This window comes from Bison bison, unplaced genomic scaffold (genome assembly GCF_000754665.1).
Source record: "Bison bison bison isolate TAMUID 2011002044 unplaced genomic scaffold, Bison_UMD1.0 scf7180017864508, whole genome shotgun sequence".
Taxonomy (NCBI): Eukaryota; Metazoa; Chordata; class Mammalia; order Artiodactyla; family Bovidae; genus Bison; species Bison bison.
In genome coordinates this window covers 1,979,223-2,000,088 of record NW_011495064.1, presented here as the reverse complement: position 1 = coordinate 2,000,088, position 20,866 = coordinate 1,979,223, and the positions used below count along the sequence as shown (strand labels likewise).

Below are 20,866 nucleotides of genomic sequence, written 5' to 3'. Positions count from 1 at the left end.
TTTTTTTTTTTAAATCTTCACTTTCGGCATTTTGACTAGCAGTTTGTCACTATGGCATGTGTAATTCAGCATTAACTTGTATGACTTAGTATTAACAGCCATACCCCTTATGTTGGTAAAGATTTCATCCAGGTGAGATGAAGCTTGGCCCATCACCACAAGTACTCCAGGTGGACGTTAGCCTCCTAATGTTCTCTTTGGGGGTCTCCCTTTTATTTTAGCAAAGTGAGTGTGTGCGTGCTCGGTTGCTTCAATCATGTCCGACTCCATGCGACCCCATGGACTCTAGCCCACCCCAGGCTCCTCTGTCCATGGGATTCTCCAGGCAAGAATACTCGAGTGGATTGCCATGCCCTTCACCAGGGGATCTTCCCAACCCAGGGATCAAACCTAGGTCTCCTGCATTGGCAAGTGGATTCTTTACCTCTGGTGCCACCTGAGTCATTGTGTAAGAGCTCCAGCTGGCAGGGTTGGCGTTGATTGGGCACCTGTGGGTTGTACTGCCTTCCTGTCTCGGTTGCACACGGGTCTGGAGTGGGGTCTGAGCGGTACCCGGCTGTTCTCAGCCCCACGAGTAACCTGGGCAGGTCTGTATGTTTCTTAGAGCTTCGATTTCCTCATCCATCAGACAGAGACAGAAGTTCTCACCTTCCTAGAGCTGAGGGCTTTTTTGTATGAGCTCCTGGGCAGAGAGCAGCTGGCAGGGACTTGGTCACTGTTTTCCTTGCTCAGTGACTGTCAAGGCTCCAGCAGGTCCCTGAGCATGACAGAATGAAACATTCCTTCCTCCTTTCCGTGGAAAGGAGCTGTCATTTCAGGACTTCAGGAAACCCACAGGGAAGTCAGTTCATCTGGAAATGAGCTGTAATTCTAACCCTGCCAGGCCCCAGAACAAACAAGCAAAATAGGAAAGAAAGTCTTTTCTAGGAAGTGGCCTGGGAGGGCAAGGGAGGTCCAAATCACCCTTGACCTGCCCATGAACCTGCACATCACCCTGAGAAGAACCTTGGCAGATATTTGGACCATGGAGAAACATCTGGACACCCCCGCTGCACTGGCTCTGTTGGGACCAGGTCTGTGTCAGGGGCACCTGAGAGGGATGGCCTATTGGGTTAGGCAGAAACTTGACTGTAGCTCAAGACGTGTGGTTGGAGAAAGAAAGATTTGGACACTTAAGACAGGCTTGAACTGCTTTTTCCTGCAGTTAGAAGTTATTGCAGTTTTTTTCAAAATAAGGGGTATTTTGCTCACTGTTCTAACGTTAGCAGTAGTCATTGGCTGAATAGAATTGTGGTGCTCTTGGTAGAGAACCTGCCTGCCAGTGCGTGAGATTGGCACACTTGGGTTCCTTCCCGGGTTCAGGAAGCTGTCTGTGAAAGTCATTACCTGCCAAGGGACAGAGAGCAGCAGGGCTAACACACGTGCACCCAGGCACACGCACACACGTGATCGTTAGTGTGTTGGGGCCAATTCACAGCAATGGAGGAAATGAAATACGCTCATTGGAGAGAGAACCCAGCCACTGGCCTGCTTATCTCAGGAGAGGTGAAGCCTGTGGTGGGTGCCCCCTGGTCTGTACTTGGGGCTTACCAGCTGGTACCAGTGGTGAACACATCTGCCAGTGCAGGAGACTTAAGAGACATGGGTTCAGTCCCTGGGTCAGGAATATCTCCTGGAGTAGGAAATGGCAACCCACCGTAGTGTTTTTGCCTAGAGAATCCCGTGGACAGAGGAGCCTGGTGGGCTACAGTGCACGGGGCCCCACAGAGTCAGGCACTACTAAAGTGACTCAGTGCACACACATGAATAGAATTGAGAATTTTAAAGTAGCTTTTTTTTTTCCTTTTCTCTGTGCACGTTCTGCTTCTTGGCCATCGTTAAATTTTGGTTTTTACTTCTGAGTGAATGAATCATGAACCCTTGAGGACTTTTTTTTACACGCTGTGAGCTGACCGGTTCCTGGGAGGACAGGTTGAAGCCCAGTGTGTGAGAGGGTAGGCCTTCGTGGTTTTAAGTATTTGCTTAGAGTGAGTTGGTATCCCCGGTGTCCTATGGTAGCCCCACATTTACTTTGCATTTCCTCTGTTTGCAACCCTGGATCAGATCCCGGTGGTTCACGAGTGTTTCACCAGCGGTGAGCCGACCGGCTCCTAAGAAGGGCTGCCTGGCCACGTGTGCCCTCAGGCTGATGGGGGAGGGCTGCCTGTGGCCCTGTCTTGTCCTGGAGCCAGAGCCTTGAATCGGCTCTCTGCACAGGATGCGATGCTTCCTTTAGTTTGGGCTTTGCAGCCCTTCCTTAGGCATGAATATGGTTTTGGAGCTAAAATTTCTTTTAAAAAAAAAAAAGAAATGAACCATTTCAGTCCAAGAGGGTGTATGGTAAAAATTAAAACTGGTTCAACATGATGCTGCTCAGCTGAGTTGCTCTGGGGACTTTTTTCCCCAGAAATAAGTCCTGTTCCTAGACCAGAGCATGCGTCCCACTCCAGTTCCTAAAACATTTTGAAGTAAGCAATTTACCTGAGACTTTTCACAGCAACTTGCTTGTGTGGTAGGGACCTGTTTTTCTCTTGCAGATGTGTGTCTTGGACGGGCCAGGGGGCGGTGTATGGGATGAGCCATACTTGACAACCTTAGTTTAGGGGAGTTTTCTGTGGAATAAGTGCTGGGGGAGAGACTAAAGGTTTCTTGTTTATTGTCTGGTTTTTCATCCTTTGAGAAATTTCTTAATGCAGGGTAGTCTGGAAGTGAATTCTGGATCTATGCTGTCTTAGGAAATGTTTGAATTTAGACCTCTGGGCGTGTGTAGTTGCTCATTTGTGTCTGACTCCTTGGTGACCCCATGGACTGTAGCCCACCAAGCTCCTCTGTCCATGGGATTCTCCAGGCAAAAATGCTAGACTGGGTAGCCATGCCCTCCTCCAGGGGATCTTCCTGATCCAGGAATCGAACCTGCCGCTTCTGCATTGCAGGCGGGTTCTTTACTGCTGAGCCACCAGGGAAGCCTACAGTGAGTATAAATTCTGCTCAACTGGTCAAAACAACTCGCCAGCCTAAGGAAATGTGGTGATATGTAGCACAAGCACATACGCTTCTCAATTTAAAAAGAATTCACTGATACTTAAAGCGGTGGGTGAGTTCTGAGATTCCCTCTCTTCTGTCGTGTGGATTCCGTCACTGGAAGCCTTTGAAGCTTAGAACTGGGTTCCCTCTGTAAGGGAAGCCTGATTACACAACAGCCATGCTTCATGTTCTCCCAGGTCCTTATTTCTAACAGTTGGTAGGAAGGGAGTGTTGGAGTGGACACTTCAGCAGGTGACCCAGGCAGTCTCGATGCTTCCTCTGCTGTTGTGCAGTCCCCGGGGCAGGTCTCTCCACCTGGCTGGGGACCTATGTCCTCCTGGAATGGCAGGGTATCGCAGCCAGTCTGCAGTGGTCAGAGGAGCACTGCAGGGAGTTAGTTGGTGGAGGCGTGCTGCACTGAGCTGGAGTGACCCTGTTTAATCGGCGTTGCACATTGGGTTTCTAAACTCGTGCTAAGTCACTTCAGTCCTGTCTGACTCTTTGCAACCCCATGGACTGTAGCCCGCCGGGCTCTGTCCGTCAGATTCACCAGGCAAGAATACTGGAGTGGGTTACCGTTTCCAGGGGATTTTCCTGACCCAGGGATCAAACTCGCATCTCTGTGTCTCCTGCATTGGAAGGCAAGTTATTCACCACTAGTACCACCTCAGATGCCCAGGGGCAGCCGGACTACTGCACCCAGGATCTGAGCCCACAAAGCAGTAGAGCAGTGATCAGCTTCCATTCTTGTCCTGCATGGGACGTGGCACAGCCATGACGGGACATTTTTGTGATTTGCAGAGGAGGCCTTAGGATCACCGCCTCCGCCCCGGGAATTGCCTTGTCATGTAGAGGTTAGGTAGTGCCTTCAGTGGGGTTGGTACAGGCTGGTCAGTGGATGAAGGAACTTGGGCTCCAACCATCTTTCTGATGGACTACTCACCACACCAATCAAATTCTCTGCTCACTTGAGCCTTTCGGTTTTCTTATTTTTTACGCAAGGTTCAATTCATACAGTGTTTCTTTTTATCATGGGATTTTCTATAAAAAGGGCTTCCCTGGTGGCTCAGATGGTAAGAATCTGCCTGCAATGCAGGAGACCTGGGTTTGATCCCTGGGTTGGAAAGATTCCCTGGAGAAAGGAATGGCAACCCACTCTAGTACTCTTGCCTGGAGAATTCCATGGACAGAGGAGCCTGGCAGGTTATAGTCCCTGGGGTCACAGAGTCGAATAGGACTGAGTGACTAACGCTTTTCTACAAAAGGCTTTGGGGCTGTGTTCGCCTGTGTCCCTTGGAGGGATTCCTCCCCGCCTCCACCCCTGCGTTCAGCATCAGTGTGTCTTCTAGACACAGGAGCTTTGTGAATTTTCTAGGGGAAAGGAATCAGACAGCCCAACTGAGACAGACATGTGTTTTGAGGCCAAATACTTAAACCATCAAATGTCCAAACACAATGATTCCATCCTTGTGATTATGCAAAACAGTGTCTGGAATTGAGGTGTGATGTTTTCTCTCTCGATACGATGTGGGATAAGAAGAGGCAGCTGGCTCTTGTGAATTTGTTTTAAGTGGGAAGCTTTTATTATACCTCATCCTTCAAGTGTGTTATCAGTCACCATATATCTGCATCAACAGCTAAGCGCTTCACTTAGCACATGGCCTTGATAAACTTTAAGTGCATAAATAAAATTACAGGTTTTACAGGTCTTAATTGGAAAGCTGTTTCGGATGCAGCTTTTCAGGATTCTGTTTTGGCCCCTTTGCCTGGGTCTCCACTGTTATTAAGACAAAACACTATGATGCTTAAGACCTTCATGTGAACTGAGGAGAAGAGATTTTCGTCACCTGTTTCCTGCCGCCAGCATTAAATTTCATAGAGGAAGCCACACGCGCTCTCTAGTCAGAAATTTTTTATATTCGCAGTGTAAATTCTCGTTTCTTCCCCCAGATCTGATGATGGGCCAGGAACCCAGGTTATCGAAAGCTAGTAACCTCAAAATTTTTAACACTTTATTTCTAAGGAAAGGTCTTAAGTGAATTAACATGTAGAATTGTATGTTTACTTGTCAAGGGTGTTCAAAAAGCATTTCTCTTTTCATAGTTTTGCTGGAGTAAGTGGTGAAATAAATTTTGTGGATAGGAAGTTGTCTCTGCTGTCAGTGGAAGGAGCATAGCTTGGACTATATTTATTTGGGGGGTTATTTTTGTTTTTCAAAAGAAGACTGCATAGTCAAGTCCTCCATGATCTTCTGGAAGGAATCTTCTCGTTGTTCAGTTGCTAAGTAGTATCTGACTCAGCGACCCCAAGGACTGCAGCACGCCAGGCTTCCCTGTCCTTCACTGTCTCCTGGAGTTTGCTCAAACTCATGTCCATTGAGTCGATGATGCCATCCAACCATCTCATCCTCTGTTGTCCCCTTCTCCTCCTGCCTTCAATCTTTCCCAGCATCAGGGTTGTTTCCAATGAGTCAGCTCTCCACATCAGGTGGCCAAAGTATTGGAGCTTCAGCATCAGTCCTTTCATTGAGTATTCAGGGTTGATTTCCTTTAGGACTGACTGGAAGGAATTGTAAGACTGTAGAAATAAGAGACACAGCGGTCCCGGGGACAGAGGGGCTAGGCGCACGTAGGGAAAGCGAGCAACAGTCCTGTCCTGTGTCTCCCTGCGCCCATCCAGACCTAGTGAGACCATGGCCACACACTGCTCAGAGCAGCATGTTTTGGGGAACAGATGGAGCAGGACCAGAGTGGAGCACCTTGCCATGAAAGGAACGTGGAAGGATCTGGCTCAGGACCATGTGTGGGGCACATGGTAGCAGCTTCATGATTAAAAGCTGCGGTGATGACTGAGAGGGATTATCTTTGTAGCCCCAGGGGACAGAGTCTAGATTTGGGTTGGAATTAGAAGGGAACACTCCGGTTCCCAGAAGGGAGAACTCTGTAGCCCCCAGTGCCCGTCAGCAGGACCACAGTGCCTTAGGAAAAGCGGTGCACCTGTGCCAGGCCAGGCTACCAGGCATTGCGGTTTACGCCCCCATCTGCTGGCCCCTACTGTGACTCAGAGTTAGCTGGGTATGTCCTTGGACATAGACATAAAACTCAAAATCTGAGTTTGCTTCTGGCATGTCACTGGCTTCTGGAAAAACATGGATTGTGGGGGACAGTTCGGGTGATATGGGGAGCTAGGTTGTTAGAGGTTGAATAGTAAGAAGGCATAGCATTCATCCCAATGCTTTTAAATTCAGTTTATTGTAAGAAACAGGTAACTGTCACAGGGGAAAGATACAAACACTGGTTTCCAGCCTCATAGCCTTGGCTTTCTGGCAGTTTGCACACGGTCAGACTGGAAGTTGATCGAAACAGCTTATTTTGATTTTCTTACCCACAGTCACGTAAAGGCAGTGGGCAACACACACTGGCTGCAGCTTGGAAGTTTTCTTTTTGTTTTTTGATCCCAGCAGCTGTTTATAAAGCACCATCCTGAATTCATGCAACTGCTTAGAGATTCACCTACATGTGTGCCAGGGAGAAACAGGTGTGAAAACCTGACAAGTAATGATGCTGTGTTCCATCGCTCTATTTCAGTTCCCTTTCATTTTCATCCAGTGGCTCAGTGGAATTGATAGAGGATTCTCAAAAAATAAGATGATACAGTTGGGAAATAATAGATCCAGAGAGAGGTGTGTGTCTGTAGATAATTGGGCTCTGGCTCATTTGCTTTGTGAGAACCATCAGAGTGGAAGGTGACTTCTGACAGGGTTACTGCTGTTGAGCTGTCATGGCAGCAGCCCTTCTACCCTGTGGCTGGGAATTCAGAAGCATCTGAGACCGCTCAGTCCCTCAGATGGGTTTCCATTGGAAATGGTGGCCGGATGGCTAGTGACTTCCTCATCCTCCTTGTCAACTGTGGATAAATCTTCGTTAATAAAGGTATTTCCGAAGATACCTTCCTAAGTCAGGAGACTGTTGCATTCAATAAACATCCTAGAAGGGGCCGCATGCAGAATCAGTGCTTCCTCTCAGCATTTTTGGAGCGTCTGTTTCAGAATTGGTTTATCCCTGGTTTCAGAGCCTACAAAGTGGTTCTTTATGGCTTTTGGTTCAGCCCCTAAATGCCAGGAGGAGGGACTTTCTTTCCACTCTTTCTTACTGCTCCACAGTCCCTGGTAAATAGGCAAAATGAGCTCTTACTTGCCTGAGTACATGCTGTGGTATGTTTAAAATAGAAAATCATTTCTTCAAAGTCATACATTCAGCGTCTCTTCAAGGAAGAGAAATCCTTTCTCAGCTCTGAGTTGGAAATTGATTCAGAGCTCAGTTCACATTGATTAGTTGAAAATCTGATGTCGATTCTACAGTTCACTGAACATCTGAGAACAGTGTAGAGTGCGTGTTCCTGTGGGGTTTTGTTTGGTTTCCAGTTCTGCACTTGAAGCTGCAGTAGTGACATGATGGGAACTCGAACAGTCGCTGGCCCAGGGATGTGAGAGCATCCTGTCCCCAAGGACGACCAAAGCGGTGTGCGCACAGGTATACCCTGCGCTCCCCTAGCCCCGCCTCCGGATGCTCCCAGCCCCCTGGGTGGGTGTGGAAGGATGGACGTGAACGTCAGGCAGGGACCTCGGTGCCTTTGAACACCTGCCATTCGGAGCAGTGGGGTAGGAGTGGTTGGGCATTCAGGAAAAGTCAGGTTTGGCTTGACTGATGTCAAGCTCATTACGCAGTGGCAATCTCGTTTTCTTTTTTTTTTAATGTTCCCACTCTTGCTGGCAGTGCTACAGAAAGCCCTTTCCGAAAGCCTCAGCCTGATTTCACTATCAGCCACTTAACCACGATATTAATTTTTTTTTTCAATTGCTGAACTTTTAAGATTTGGAATTACCCTCTGGGCTGGAAACTAGTTCTGTAGCTGAACCACAACAGTCTGTTAATCAAACATTGCACATCTTTCAGTAACTCGAGAGTTCTGTGGTGTTGTAAAAGGTCCCCCTTCCTACCTACCTCTACACTGGGAGAGAAAAATAGATTAATCATACACCTTGTGGGTTTGTTTTTTTTTAACTATAGGAAATCAGGTTACCGGTAAGTGCTAGATTTCATAAAATTGTCTGCAAGAGGTTCTATGAGCTCTAATGAGCATGTCTCACTCTGCTGGACCGCCCTCCTCTGACGCAGTCGCACGCTGAGCCTCTGTGGGGGTGCTGAACTGGGTCTCCGTTGCTGTGTGCAGGCTTTCTCTGGTTGTGGTGCGCACAGGCTTAGTGCGGTGGCTGCCTCTGTACAGCACAGGCTCTAGGGTGGCCAGGCTCAGAAGTGTGATGCATGGGCATCAGTAGGTGCCCTGTAGCTTGTGGGATCCTCGTTCCTGGACCAGGGGTTGAGCCCATGTCCCCTGCACCGGCCGGCGGATTCTTAACCGCTGGACCACCAGGAAAGTCCTGCCTTACAAGTTTTGATGAGTGGCTTTGGTTAGGAATCTGGGCTCCCAGCAAGTTCCCAAGCTCAGGAAGACACTGTGGGATCAGAGCCGGCCTTGTGTGGACTTCTGGCTACAGCTTTTGGACAGTAGTAACTTTGCATTGGGCTTCCCTGGTGGCTCCGTGGGTAAAGAATCCACCTGTCAATGCAGGTACTGTGCCTGGGTTGGGAAGATCCTCTGGAGAAGGAAATGGCAACCCACCCCAGTGTTCTTGCCTGGAGAATCCTATGGACAGAGGAGCCTGCTGGGCGACAGTCCATGGGGTCGCAAAGAGTCAGACACAACTGAGCAACGGAAAACAGTTTTACACTAAGAGCAGTTCCTGTTTGGTTGTGCCTCTTTGTCTTCCCTCCCCTCTCCTGTTTTAGTTCCCACCTTTAAGTATGAAATGCATTCTTAAATGCTGAAGCTGCATTTTCTGTGGGTGAGAATACACCTCATCACTGTTATTTCCCCTTTGAAGAAGTTTTTATGTGTATGTAAAATTGCCTTACTTAAAAATGTGATCTTTTTACATAGTAATAAGAGCTTTTGTTTGCAGTAGAGAGACACATTTTGCTAGTAAAAATGAACGTCGCTCAGTTGTGTCTGACTCTTTGCCACCCTCCAGGCCAGAATACTGGAGTGGGTAGGTAGCCTTTCCCTTCTCCAGGGGATTTTCCCAACCCAGGGGTAGAACCCAGGTCTCCTGCATTGCAGGTGGATTCTTTACCAGCTGAGCCACAAGGGAAGCCCAGGTAACATTTATGGCTAGAAAATCCCATGGACGGAGGAGCCTGGTGGGCTTCAGTCCACAGGGTCGCTAAGAGTTGGGCACGACTGAGCGACTTCACTTTCACTTTTCACTTTCATGCACTGGAGAAGGAAATGGCAACCCACTCCAGTACTCTTGCCTGGAAAATCCCATGGATGGAGGAGCCTGGTGGGCTGCCGTCTATGGGGTCACACAGAGTCGGACACGACTGAAGCGACTTAGCAGCAGGAGCAGCAGCACATTGCAGACAGCATAATGATGTTTCTCTTTCTTATAGAGATATTAATGTAAGTTATCTTTTTGATAAGTGGAGTATATGTGGATGGGAGCAGGCAGATAAAGTATCTAGAAAGGATTGTAGGATTGAGGGTTTTTTTTTTTAAGTATCCCCTGCCCTTTAATGCCACCAGCTCCAGGCTCACCTTCAGAAGATGGAGCCGTGGATCCCTTCCTCACTGCAGTGGTCAATGCTCTGGTCACTGTGGAGAAGAATTCCACAAACTGACGATAAAGGAAATAAAAAACCTTTGTTCTGGCTCCAACCAGTGCTGCCCTGGGACTGATAAGCCGACACTCAGGGCAGCCAGACCCCACCCTCTGTCTTGCTAGGTTGTCATGTGACATGAGACCACATATGGCAGACAGACGGACATGAAGCTAGTGGTGAAGCTTAGGAAAGGCTCCCCATCCTCCCCCGAAAAGGAGATGCTTGTCACTTAAGAAATAATCTGTGAAACTTAGGTGGAAAAGTCCATCGTACTATAGATTAACACTACCTTTTTAAAATACAGGAATAGGATGCTTCTGAAAATAAATAGAATTTTTGCCTTACAATCTTACTTGAAAACTAATACTCTGTATACACATTGGCTAGTCTTTATTGCAGGATGCATGTTGGTCATTAAACATTTTAGGTTTATAAATTCAAGCAATGAGAAAAGTATTTACTTCTCAAAAAAACTGCCCCAAATGGTGATAGAGTAGCCCAGACAGATCAGTCTCCTTTGTAAAAGTTAATGTATATTGTATGTCACTGTTCTATAGAAACTTAAAAAATACTCCTAAGAACAGTGGCTGGACTTCCCTGCCGGCTCAGTGGTAAAGAATCCGCCCATCAATACATGAGACAAGGGTTTGATCCCTGGGTTGGGAAGGTCCCGTAAGAGAAGGAAATGGCAACCCACTTCAGTATTCTTGCTCCTCCCATGGAAAGAGAGCCGGTCGGCTACAGTCCATGGGGTCACAAAGAGTTGGACACAACTGAGCAGCTAAAGAACAACAAGAACGGTGGCTAGCTCTCTTACTGATCTGTTACTATCAGTTAGTAGGTGCTAAGCCTAGTCTAACCTGGCCATTATCTAAGGTTAATCAGAACTTCCAGCTCCTTAGTGTTCTCTGCAGACACAGGTCTGGGCCCCAGGACTGATCCCTGCCTTCTTCCCCCTCTGCTCAGTGTTTCTCAAGGTCTGGTCTGTGGACCGTCTGTTCCAGGAGCTCATGTAAGAATGTGGCCTCAGGGGCCACCCATAGACACAACCCACCTGACTCTCCTGGCCAGACCTGGTAGATATGTTTCTGTGTGTTTATTGATGCTAACAGTTCATTATGGAACTCTTCTTTCCGTAGAAGAAACATCTGCTTATTTCCTTACCCCATAAATAGCAAGACGTTTATCTCTAAGATGAGTAAGTCGCATCTGGTCCCCAAATTTCCAGGTGCTGGGTTGATGCAGTTACTGGGTGCTCATTTTAATACTGGACATGCTCCCGTGGTGCTTCCAGCCTCCAGACCTCACATGAGTCAGATAGAATGTCCTTAACCACACACGTCAGTGAGGGTTTTAAATATTGGTAGAATTCAATAGATTTCATCTACTGCATAGGGGAAATCTACCAAGAGACCTTCTTCCTCTGTTTTGTGTTGTTCAGTTGCTCAGTCGTTTCTGACTTTGTGACCCCACTCCAGGCTTCCCTGTCCTTCACTGTCTTCTGGAGTTTGCTCAAACTCATGTCCATTGAGTCAGTGATGCCATCCAACCATGTCATCCTCTGTCATCCTCTTCTCCTGCCTTCAGTCTTCACCAGCATGAGGTATTTTCCCAGTGAGTTGGCTCTTCGCATCAGGTGGCCAAAGTGTGGGAGCTTCAGCAACAGTCCTTCCAATGAATATTCAGGGTTGATATCCTTTAGTATTGACTGGTTTGATCTCCTTGCTGTCCAGGGGACACTCAAGAGTCTTCTCTAGCGCCATAATTAAAGCATCTATTCTTTGGTGCTCAGCTACATCCATATGTAGCTACTGGAAAAACCGCAGCTTTGATTATAAGGACCTTTGTTGGCAAAGTGGTGTCTCTGCTTTTTAATATGCTGTATAGTTTTGTCATAGTGTTTTTTCCAAGGAGCGAACATATATTTTGTGTTACAAGAATATAAAGTAGGAGTATCATTGTCCAGAAGAAGTTTAGCATTTAGTTGAAATTTAGCCTATAATCCACAGGAATGTAAGCTCATGGGAGCAGAGCTGGGTCCTCTCTGGTTGCTGTACCCAAACCATCTCCTGAGTAGTGTCTAGCTCATGGGCATTCATATTTGTTGGGTAAAGTAGTGAGTGTCTTAAGTTGCTAAACTTCGGGTAACTTGCCAGCAGTTTTTTTACCAGTCTCTCATCTTTGGAAAACACGCAGTCTAGATTTCACAGACTCTTTGGATAATTGGCACTGTCTTCATTTCTGACTCTAGGGTTGGAGGCAGATTTACTCTCTGAGAGAGAGCCCAGTCTAGTGAGAAATGAGCAGGGCTCTGGAATCGGGAGAGGCCGGTGGTGGTGGCTCTGAGCAGCCACCTGGCATCCTGGGTGCTGCTTTGCTCAGGTGTGTCCGTGCCTCCCTGAGATGGTCCCACAGGTACAGATGCACAGAAGGGAGGCTTTCCTTTCCCTCCAGAGTCAGTTAACTTGGTAACAGCAGCTTCTAAGTTCAGGGGCAAAGCTCATGATCACTGATAATATAAAAAGACAGTAATGGTTTGGTCCCTCTGATAGACAGAATCCTTAAAGAGCTGCAAACCCAGGAGATGGGAGTGAACTATGGCCTGCCATCTGGCATCACGTCTAAACTGAAACTTTTTTCTGCCAGTTTAGCCATTTCAAATGTAATTTTAATAGGCTTACACAGAGTAACGATAGAACTGTTGTGTGATAAAGGTGTAGGCAAGGCAGTTTTCTGTGTGGTGGGAGAGGTATTCAGGGGACGTGCCTGGCTTACCCCAAAAGCTTCCCTGACATCAGTGTTGGTATTCTTTATGCGGGGTCCTTGGGGAGTCTCCCCTCTGGCTCATTCCCAGCACGGATAATCCTGGAGAGGATCCACAAGTGTTCTTGTGCATGTGCGCGGGCACCCTGCTGCTTTCAGCCTTTTGGGGTCCTCCGTTCCCCCCGGGCGAGGGCTGGGGGACAGAGAAGTTGGGGCAAGAAATTAAGAAGACATGGTAAAAACTCAAAAAATTTACTTTTAAGTGATCTTACAGAGCTAAGAACCCACACCACTTTTATTTGTGATGATAAATAGAACTCCAGATACGGCATACAAGAAAAAAAATTTTTTTAACAAAAACACGAAACAGGAAGCTGTATTCATGTTATGGCAGAATCTGATTATCATAGGTGTTTAAATATTTCCCTGTGGTTAAAGTGGAGCACATGTGTCTTAATTGCCATTGCAGCATGCTCTTTGTAACAGGAAGTTAGCATAAGCCACGTGCGGAGAGCAGTTGAAATCCAAGAATCTCCTCTCTGCCTGTTACCTGTGTCACCCCGCTGTACTCCTCCGAGTGTGACGAGTGCTTTTCCTCGTAATCCTTGGAGGGTACCATCTCCCTGATGCTCCTGGGGATCTCTGGACAAATCACGTTTTTGTGTGCTCCATATTTTGGCTTTGCAGTGGGCTCATCAGCCAGCAGCTGAATGTACTGGGTGTGTTTGGGAATGACAGCTTAATGAAAGGGCGGACCTCCCTCCTCTTTCTCCTTTCAGAAGGGCTTTTGCTCTTACCCCCAGAGCATTTCCTCTCCTCGTGTGATGTTTGCACACTTGAGGCCATCTTTGTTAGCTGCATTAATATCGAGACAAAACATGCAATTATGCTTTCATTTGGCCCCGCAGTGGTGCTAGTGTGGACTGGCTGTGTTTCGCCTTCTTCCATGGAAACCAGCTCATTCATTTCTCAGGTTTTTTCTGACTTCCCTTTGAGTAGGACAGCTGTTTCATCTCATAATCCTCGGTGTCGTTTTGACATTTTCCTAGGAATTTCACCTCACCTTCTGATCAAAATATAGTTATTGTCTGGACAGCCTAACTTATGTTCTTGTATGTTTCAAGGGTAAGTGGCTTCTCAGGTGGGAAAGAATCCATCTGCCAGTGCTGAGACATAGGTTCAGTCTCTGGGTCAGGAGGGTTCCCCTGGGGAAGGACATGGCAGCCCACTCCAGTATTCTTGCCTGAGAAATCCCGTAGACAGAGGAGCCTGGTGGGCTTCAGTCCATGGGGTCTCAAAGAGTCAGACATGGCTTAGTGACTAAAGAGCAGCTGCAGCACGTGTCAAGGGTGTTTCCTGGGCAGAATTGATTGTACCATTTCTGCCTGTCTCTGCCTTCACGAAATAGAGGTGTGTCATTCATCGGCTGCGGTATATTTAAATTTGGCACTTCTGAATCTCCAGTATCCCTTATTCATGAACCAGAGGTTGCATAGCAGAGCCTGCCACTGTAATCTTGAATGTGTGATTGTAGTTCTTGACATCTGGGAACATCCCATGTGTAAGATGGGCTGACTTCTGGAAACTGACCTTGGGACTTACTGAATGATCCATGGAAACAATGTGATTTTTGTTCTGTCTGTTTTCATGCAGCTTCCATGAGGCAGTCTCAGGCTGTACCTGCAGATACACGCCCAGAGATATGGATTGCCCAAGAGCTACGGCGTATCGGAGACGAGTTTAATGCATATTACCCAAGAAGGGTAAATGATGTTTTCTTTACCTCCTTTTTTGATTCTGTGCTATTCTGGAAATGAGCAGTATTACCTAGGTGTGACCTACTCTTCTTTCTGCATTCCCATTTTCCATTTCTTTTATGGCTGAACTTAAGTGGTAGGGATTAGACAAAATACAGTATGAGCCAAGGGGGATTGGAGGAGCACAAACCTTAAACCCTCCATGCTTGAAGAAAAGGAAGTATTTATATATTTGAAATACTTCCACAAAAATATTAACGTAGTCTTCAAGCCAGAGTGGGTGTTTCTGTCCTCCTTTGAAGCAGTTTGGGTCAGAGGTAAAGAAATTTCTAAATTTCCATCTTTATGCAGCCAACGGGAATGATGCCAGCTTTAAAGTAGGAGTCTTGGACTTTCCTGATGGTTCCGTGGTTGAGTCTCTGTGCTTCCAATGCAGGGGATGTGGGTTCGATCCCTGATCAGGGAACTGAGATCCCACGTGCTGTGGGATGCAGTCAAGAAGATGAGCCGGCGGGGGGGGGAGTACAAGTCTCAGGCAGTGAGTCAGAGCAGGAGCGCCTTTCTGTCCTTCAGCCCCCACTGCTCTTCTCGGTGTTCCATTTATTGAAATGTATCAAGAGGCCAGTATTTAGCCTATGATTTGGGGTATAAAGTTTTTTATACCTCAAATTGATAGCGCTGGAATTTTTTGAGGTGTGCTGTTGGTTTAAAAGAAAAAAAAAAAATCAGCCTTGGATCTTGGGCTGCACACCCCATGTGTTGGTTTTGCTCAGTGGCAATGTATGTTACTGTTTTGGACACCTTATTCTCATGGAAGACTGTTAAACTGTGTAGGCTTCAACTCAGGGAGTTAGGCTCCTAGGAGCATGTGTGACCACTTCTTGTAGGGGTTCACCAACACACGCATGAGAGAATGTAATTTCGGCTTGCTTACCTTTTTTCTGGGCTTCTGGTGGCTCAGTGGTAATAAACCCGCCTGCCCATGCAGGAGACCCGGGTTTGATCCCTGGTTCCAGAAGATCCCCTGGAGTAGGAAATGGCAACCCACTCTAGTATTCCTGCCTGAAAATTCCAGCAGACAGAGTAGCCTGGTGGGCTACAGTCCATGGGGTCACAAAGAGTAGGACACGGTTTAGTGACTAAGCAGTGGCAGAACCCCGTCTTTTCTGTTTCCCGTGTATGAAGATGTTTGTGTTGATTTACCCAAAAGGAAGCACTTAATTATTTTCTACAAAATAAAATTTAATATCATTCTTTCTGTGTTACTTCTCATCTGACTCCTTTTTCCCCAGATATTATGGTTTCATATAAACCCCTTTTAAAGATTCTTTGTTTCTTCTGGAGGGAATTTATGCTTTGGACACCCCGATGTTTCGTCCTGTTTTAAATGTTAGTCTTTTTTGTAGCTAGCTATTGCTAAGTAAATGGATGGTCCCTGTACAGTTACTTTCAATCTTTCTTATTTTCCTGTTATATATGATGCTTTCTTAGCTTTTGTAAACATACACGGAGATGTTTTCCAGTTACAAGTTTTTTATTTCTCCAGTATAGAATCTCCATCCAGGAGTTGAGGACTTTGAGAATACTCTTACTGGCTCCTCTTCACACCTTCCGTTGGGTGTGTATAGGTGTGTTTGATGGGAAACGTGCTGTGTATGAGCCTGCCATTAGATGCAAGATGCCGCATGGATGAACGGGCTTCAGAATTCCTTACGACGCTGCATCTAGCTGGCAGAACGCCCCGCAGCCTGGTGGGAGCCCGTTCACAGAATGTAAACCCCTCTCAGCCTCGCTCTGCAGTGCCGCTCCTCTTTGCAAGGTGGACTGTTGTGCAATTGGCCACAGAAGTTAGTGTTCCCCCAGGCCTCTGCCTTATTTCTCTGGTGGAATTTTGGGGTTACTGTCTGTGTGTGTGTGGACTTGGCTTTCCCGCTGGACTTGGGGAGTGATCAGAAGCAGGGCCCCAGGGTATCTGGGATGTTGGTCCTGGTGCTGAGCCGGGGAAGGACATGTGTCCCTCCCAGGGGGTAGGCTGAATGCATCCACTGTGATTCGGATGCGTGTCACAGATCCAGCAGGAGGAGGTGACTTCCAATGGCCGTGGCAGCCGAACAGGGTGAGCAAGGCTGTGACTGAGCAGCACACTGGCCCTGCCTCCCCCATCTTTTGGGGCAGTGGATAGCCTTGGGACTCAGGTCTAGCTTGGGTGGGGCTCCCCGGGAGAGGTGAGGCTGTTGGGCCTTGGTGCCTTCAGAGTCTGGGAAGCTCAGGACACAGAGAGCAGTCGTCAACTCCATCCTCTTGGGAGCTGACTGAGAGCCTTTGACCATAGAGCCATATGGGTTTAAGGAGATTTTGCCAAAGTTTCTCTTTAAACTTACATGGAGTCGGTTGCCATTCCCTTCTCCAGGGGAACTTCCCAGTCTTGGGATTGAACCCGGGTCTCCTGCATTGCAGGTGGATTCTTTACCGTTTGAGCCACCAGGGAAGCCCTTATGAAATATCAGTGGCTCTACAAAGGTTTCCCTGAGCCTTCCCAGATGTGTCTGGTTGATGCATCTCTGTGGTGGCCCTGAGTGGTCAGTGGTGAGAAGGGCTAACGTGGTGGGGTTGGGGCACAGCCACCCGACAGGTAGGCGGTCGAGGTGGTGGCCAGTCCTGGATGGTGTGCAGAGGAGACGCAGGCTGTCTGGCCGTGTCATTACCTGCCTCTCCACTGAAGAAGGCAAAGCAGCCTCTAATGCTTCGTGCTTCCTGCTCTGTCTCCCCTGCCCGGTGTAACTGCACGGTTTAGTGTAGATGGTGTTCATGTTTTGTTTTTTTTCAAATGTTTTCTCAGTGTTTTGGGTAAAAATAAGAAGTTAGTTTCATTGCCATATCCTGCAATATTTTGTAAGTGTAAACCTTACTTGGCATCTCTTTTTTAAAAAAGAACCAATGCAAAAATGCACTTGCTAATCATTTAAAAGACTAGGTTTCTATGAAGGCTGGAATATTGGGGGAAGAGTAGGGGACAGACTGTAACTTAAAACATGATTTTTCTAAAATGAAGCATATTCTCCAGATCTTATAAATAGCCAGTTCAAAGTGGCAGACTGAAACTCGGAGTGGTGACCCAGTGACCCCAGGCCTGCGGTCGCCTGTCTTGAAACTTGTCAGATTCCCAGCAGTCCATTGTCTGCAGTCACGCAGATGGGCCATTGTTGAATACGGTGGTGGTGGGGGGGGGCTGGGGGTGGAGATCTTAGCAGGAAATGGGAGGAGTTTTGCCTTCAAGTTAGGCACTGTCTCTCTGTCCCCGGGACGTGTCACTTCTTGGCGGGCAGAGTCCGTAGCTGCTTAGCCGCTTTATGGTGGGTCATGGCCTTTTAAATATTTGGTGTCCTCAGCTACTTAATCTGGCTACAGTACCTTTTGTGAAGTGTTGGTCTTTTGTTGCCATGAGCCTTGCAAAGCCTGACAGGCTGCGTTCCCGTTTCGCAGTGCCCTTGAGGAGGGCGGGGGGCAGCCTGTGGGCCAAAGCTGTGGAGGCTGAATCCCTGAAGCAGGAGGTGAGAGAGGCCCAGGTGAGCTCAAAGCCCAGGTGAATGTCCCCTTCTCTTCCGGGACTCAATGTCATCTCCCCAAACTACCCTGCCCAGGCAGGGGGACCCGTCACCCTACTTGATGGGAGCTTTATTGCTCCATGCATGCTGTGTTTTTGTAACTTTTGGTTTTGAAATAATTGCAGAGTTTTACACCAAAGTTGCAAAATGGTACGGAGACCCCTCTTGTATCTGCCACCCAAGTCCCTGCTATTAACTATCTGCCACCCAAGTCCCTGCTGCTAACTCTGCCACATGTATTTTAACATCCTCCTCCCTTATACCTTGGGCTTCCCTGGTGGCTCAGATGGTAAAGAATCTGCCTGCAATGCAGGAGACACAGGTTCAGTCTCTGGGTTGGAAAGATCCCCTGGAGAAGGGAATGGCAACCCACTCCAGTATTCTTGCCTGGAGAATCCCATGGACAGAGGAGCCTGGTGGGCTGTAGCTCAGAGGGTCACAAAGAGTCTGACACAACTGAGTGGCTTTCACTTTTCTCACACCTACCTGTGTGCAGACTATTTTCTGAACTATTGGAGAAGTTGCAGGCACAATACTCCTTTATTCTTAAATTCATCAGCGTGTCCTTCCTATGAATAAGCATATTCTCTTATGTAACCAGTAACCACAGTGTAGCGAGCACGGCGGGAAGTGAACAGCATGACAGAGCTGTGTCATCTGTGGGCTGCATGCGGACCCTGCCAGTTGCCCAGCAGTGTGACGTCGAGTCCTCCTGCGTGCACTGTATCAGGAGGCACAGGGTGTCCATCCGTCTCATTCCGGAGCCCCTGGTCAGAGGTGGTGTCCTCCACCACACATCAGTACTTTCCCATTCATGACGGAAGGAAAGTGTGGTTATCTCATGAGTGTATTTCCCCTGTGTTTACTTCATTTATCATAATGAGTTCCTGGGTCCCTGATCAGTCCAACAGGTTATTACACGTCTCACAGGCTCCCCAGGTGGCTAAGTGGGTAAAGAAAACGCCTGCCGATGCAGGAGGTGCCGAAGACTCGGGTTCCATCCCTGGGCGGGAGATCCCCTGGAGGGGGCGAGGCAGTCCGCTCCAGTATTCTTGCCTGGAGAGTTCTCATAGAGGAACCTGGTGGGCTACAGTCCATGGGGTTGCAAAGAGTTGGACACGGCTAAAGTGACTCACTTTAATTTGATGCTCAAATTGGTTAGTGGCAGATTTGGCTAGTGGCAGCCTCCGGCGTGTCTCCACACCATAATTAGGCACTAGAGTGCCTCGGCACCCCAGTCACATGCAGGCTTGTAGTGGGACAGAACCTAAGGGGCTCAAGAGGTAATGGAGCTCTGGGATTCCTTTGGGATTTGCTGGTGGATGACCTGCAGCCCCACAGTGTCCTGGCTCCACGGCTCCCCGTGTCCTCCTCTCTGGGACCCCGAGGAGGGAAGAGAGGGCTCTTTTGGAACACTGGGCAGCCAGGGCTGTCAGCGGACCTGCAGGGAAGCCACATCTCTCTGGGGCTTTCTGAAGAGGGCGAGGAGCTGGCAGGAACCCCGGGGGCAGCAGCACCTCTGTGTGCTTCAGTGGCCCTGCTCGCTGCTGCCTCTTCCCTGAGGGTGGGGGCCTCCACCCAGGCGGCCCGCTTTCCTGTTGTTCTTTATTGCCTCTGGCTTCGTCCACAATTCAGAAATTGCGTGAGTGCAAGTCCAAGATCCTCTGCTGGAGGGAGTGTCGGCAAGCATGGACTCTGGTCCCTTGCAGGCATGGGATGCTTTGTACTCACGACCGGCTCTCGAGAATGGTGTCCGCTTGGGTGGGATTCTCAGGCTTGGCTCGGGTTGTAGTCCATGGCTGTGACGGGGGTGTTAGACCCTTCAGAATGTAAAAACATGTGCTCTTGGGGTGACTAGGTCCCCCCTTTCTCTAACCTGTGTGCCTGCCCTTCCCAGTACCCAGACTGGGACGTTCATCTTCTTTCCTAGGCATCAGGTTGCCCAGCCTAAGTCACTCTGTACTCAGGTAGGCTGTGACCTGGGGATGTCCTGGTAGGGGCCTGCAGTGGACGGCTACACCTGATGCCCATCGGACAGGCTCTCTAGACGGGCCAGAAGTGGATGAAACCCTTGTGTTGTTTGATCTCAGGAAACAGTGTGTCTTTTGTTCGGGCTGTCTGCCTCCTACTTTTGGTCTTGGGCATGTGCAGGCATGAATTGACTGAACTATATAGAGGAAAGCGTATCCCTGAACTAAATGAAGTGAAGAAGAAAAGGGGGCTTAGAGGCTGGTTTTGAGGGGAGCAACAGGAAAACTGGTGTCAACACATTAGCATTTTCATGTTAGTTGACCCCTAAACATCAGAGGGACTTGGGGCACGACCCTCCACGCAGACAGAAATCCATCACTACCATCTCTGCCTCAAGACAGAGAAACTGGAAAGTGACTCACCCAAGGGCAGGAAGCTGAAGCAGTTTGGATGGCATCAGGACTCACCTGGTTCTGCATAGCATAATCTCTAACTGAACACAGACTTTTCCCCCACACTTAGCTAATTTAAAGATTAACAAAATGAAAACTAGGTATCGTATTGAAAAAAATCCATGTGTAAGTGGACCTGCACAGTTCAAAGCCATCTTGTTCAAGGGTCATCTGTAAGACACGAACCTGATGTTCGATCCTTATTTTTAGAAGTGATATTCTCCTATCTACTGCAGATAGTGGACAGGGAGAGGTCAGAATTGCAACTTGTTTGGTAATAGGGTAAACCACACGTACACTCAGAGAGGCATGTTCTCAGACGGTCCTCTTTTGAGGCCTTCGTTAATCGAATGTTGGAGTCAAACAAAATAAAATGCTCTATACTACTGTCTGAGAAAAAGAATAATGAAAAAATCTGCATCTTAAACATTGAAACTAGACCTGTGGTATCTCACGAGACGGTGCTTCTCACTTGACTCACACGTTGATAGAGTGACAGTTTTTGTAGCACAAACAGCTATGATTAGGATACT

General features: G+C 48.0%; 1 protein-coding gene across 6 annotated transcripts in view; it reads left to right on the top strand.

Annotated features, from left to right (window-relative positions):
- Window positions 1-20,866, top strand: part of BCL2L11 (BCL2-like 11 (apoptosis facilitator)) — a 51,856-nt gene that overhangs the window by 19,308 nt on the left and 11,682 nt on the right. For all 6 annotated transcript variants that reach the window (XM_010829553.1, XM_010829552.1, XM_010829555.1 and 3 more), the window contains one exon: window positions 14,202-14,311. In XM_010829553.1, coding sequence (XP_010827855.1) covers window positions 14,202-14,311 — 110 coding nt within the window. The remainder of the gene's footprint in view (window positions 1-14,201; window positions 14,312-20,866) is intronic.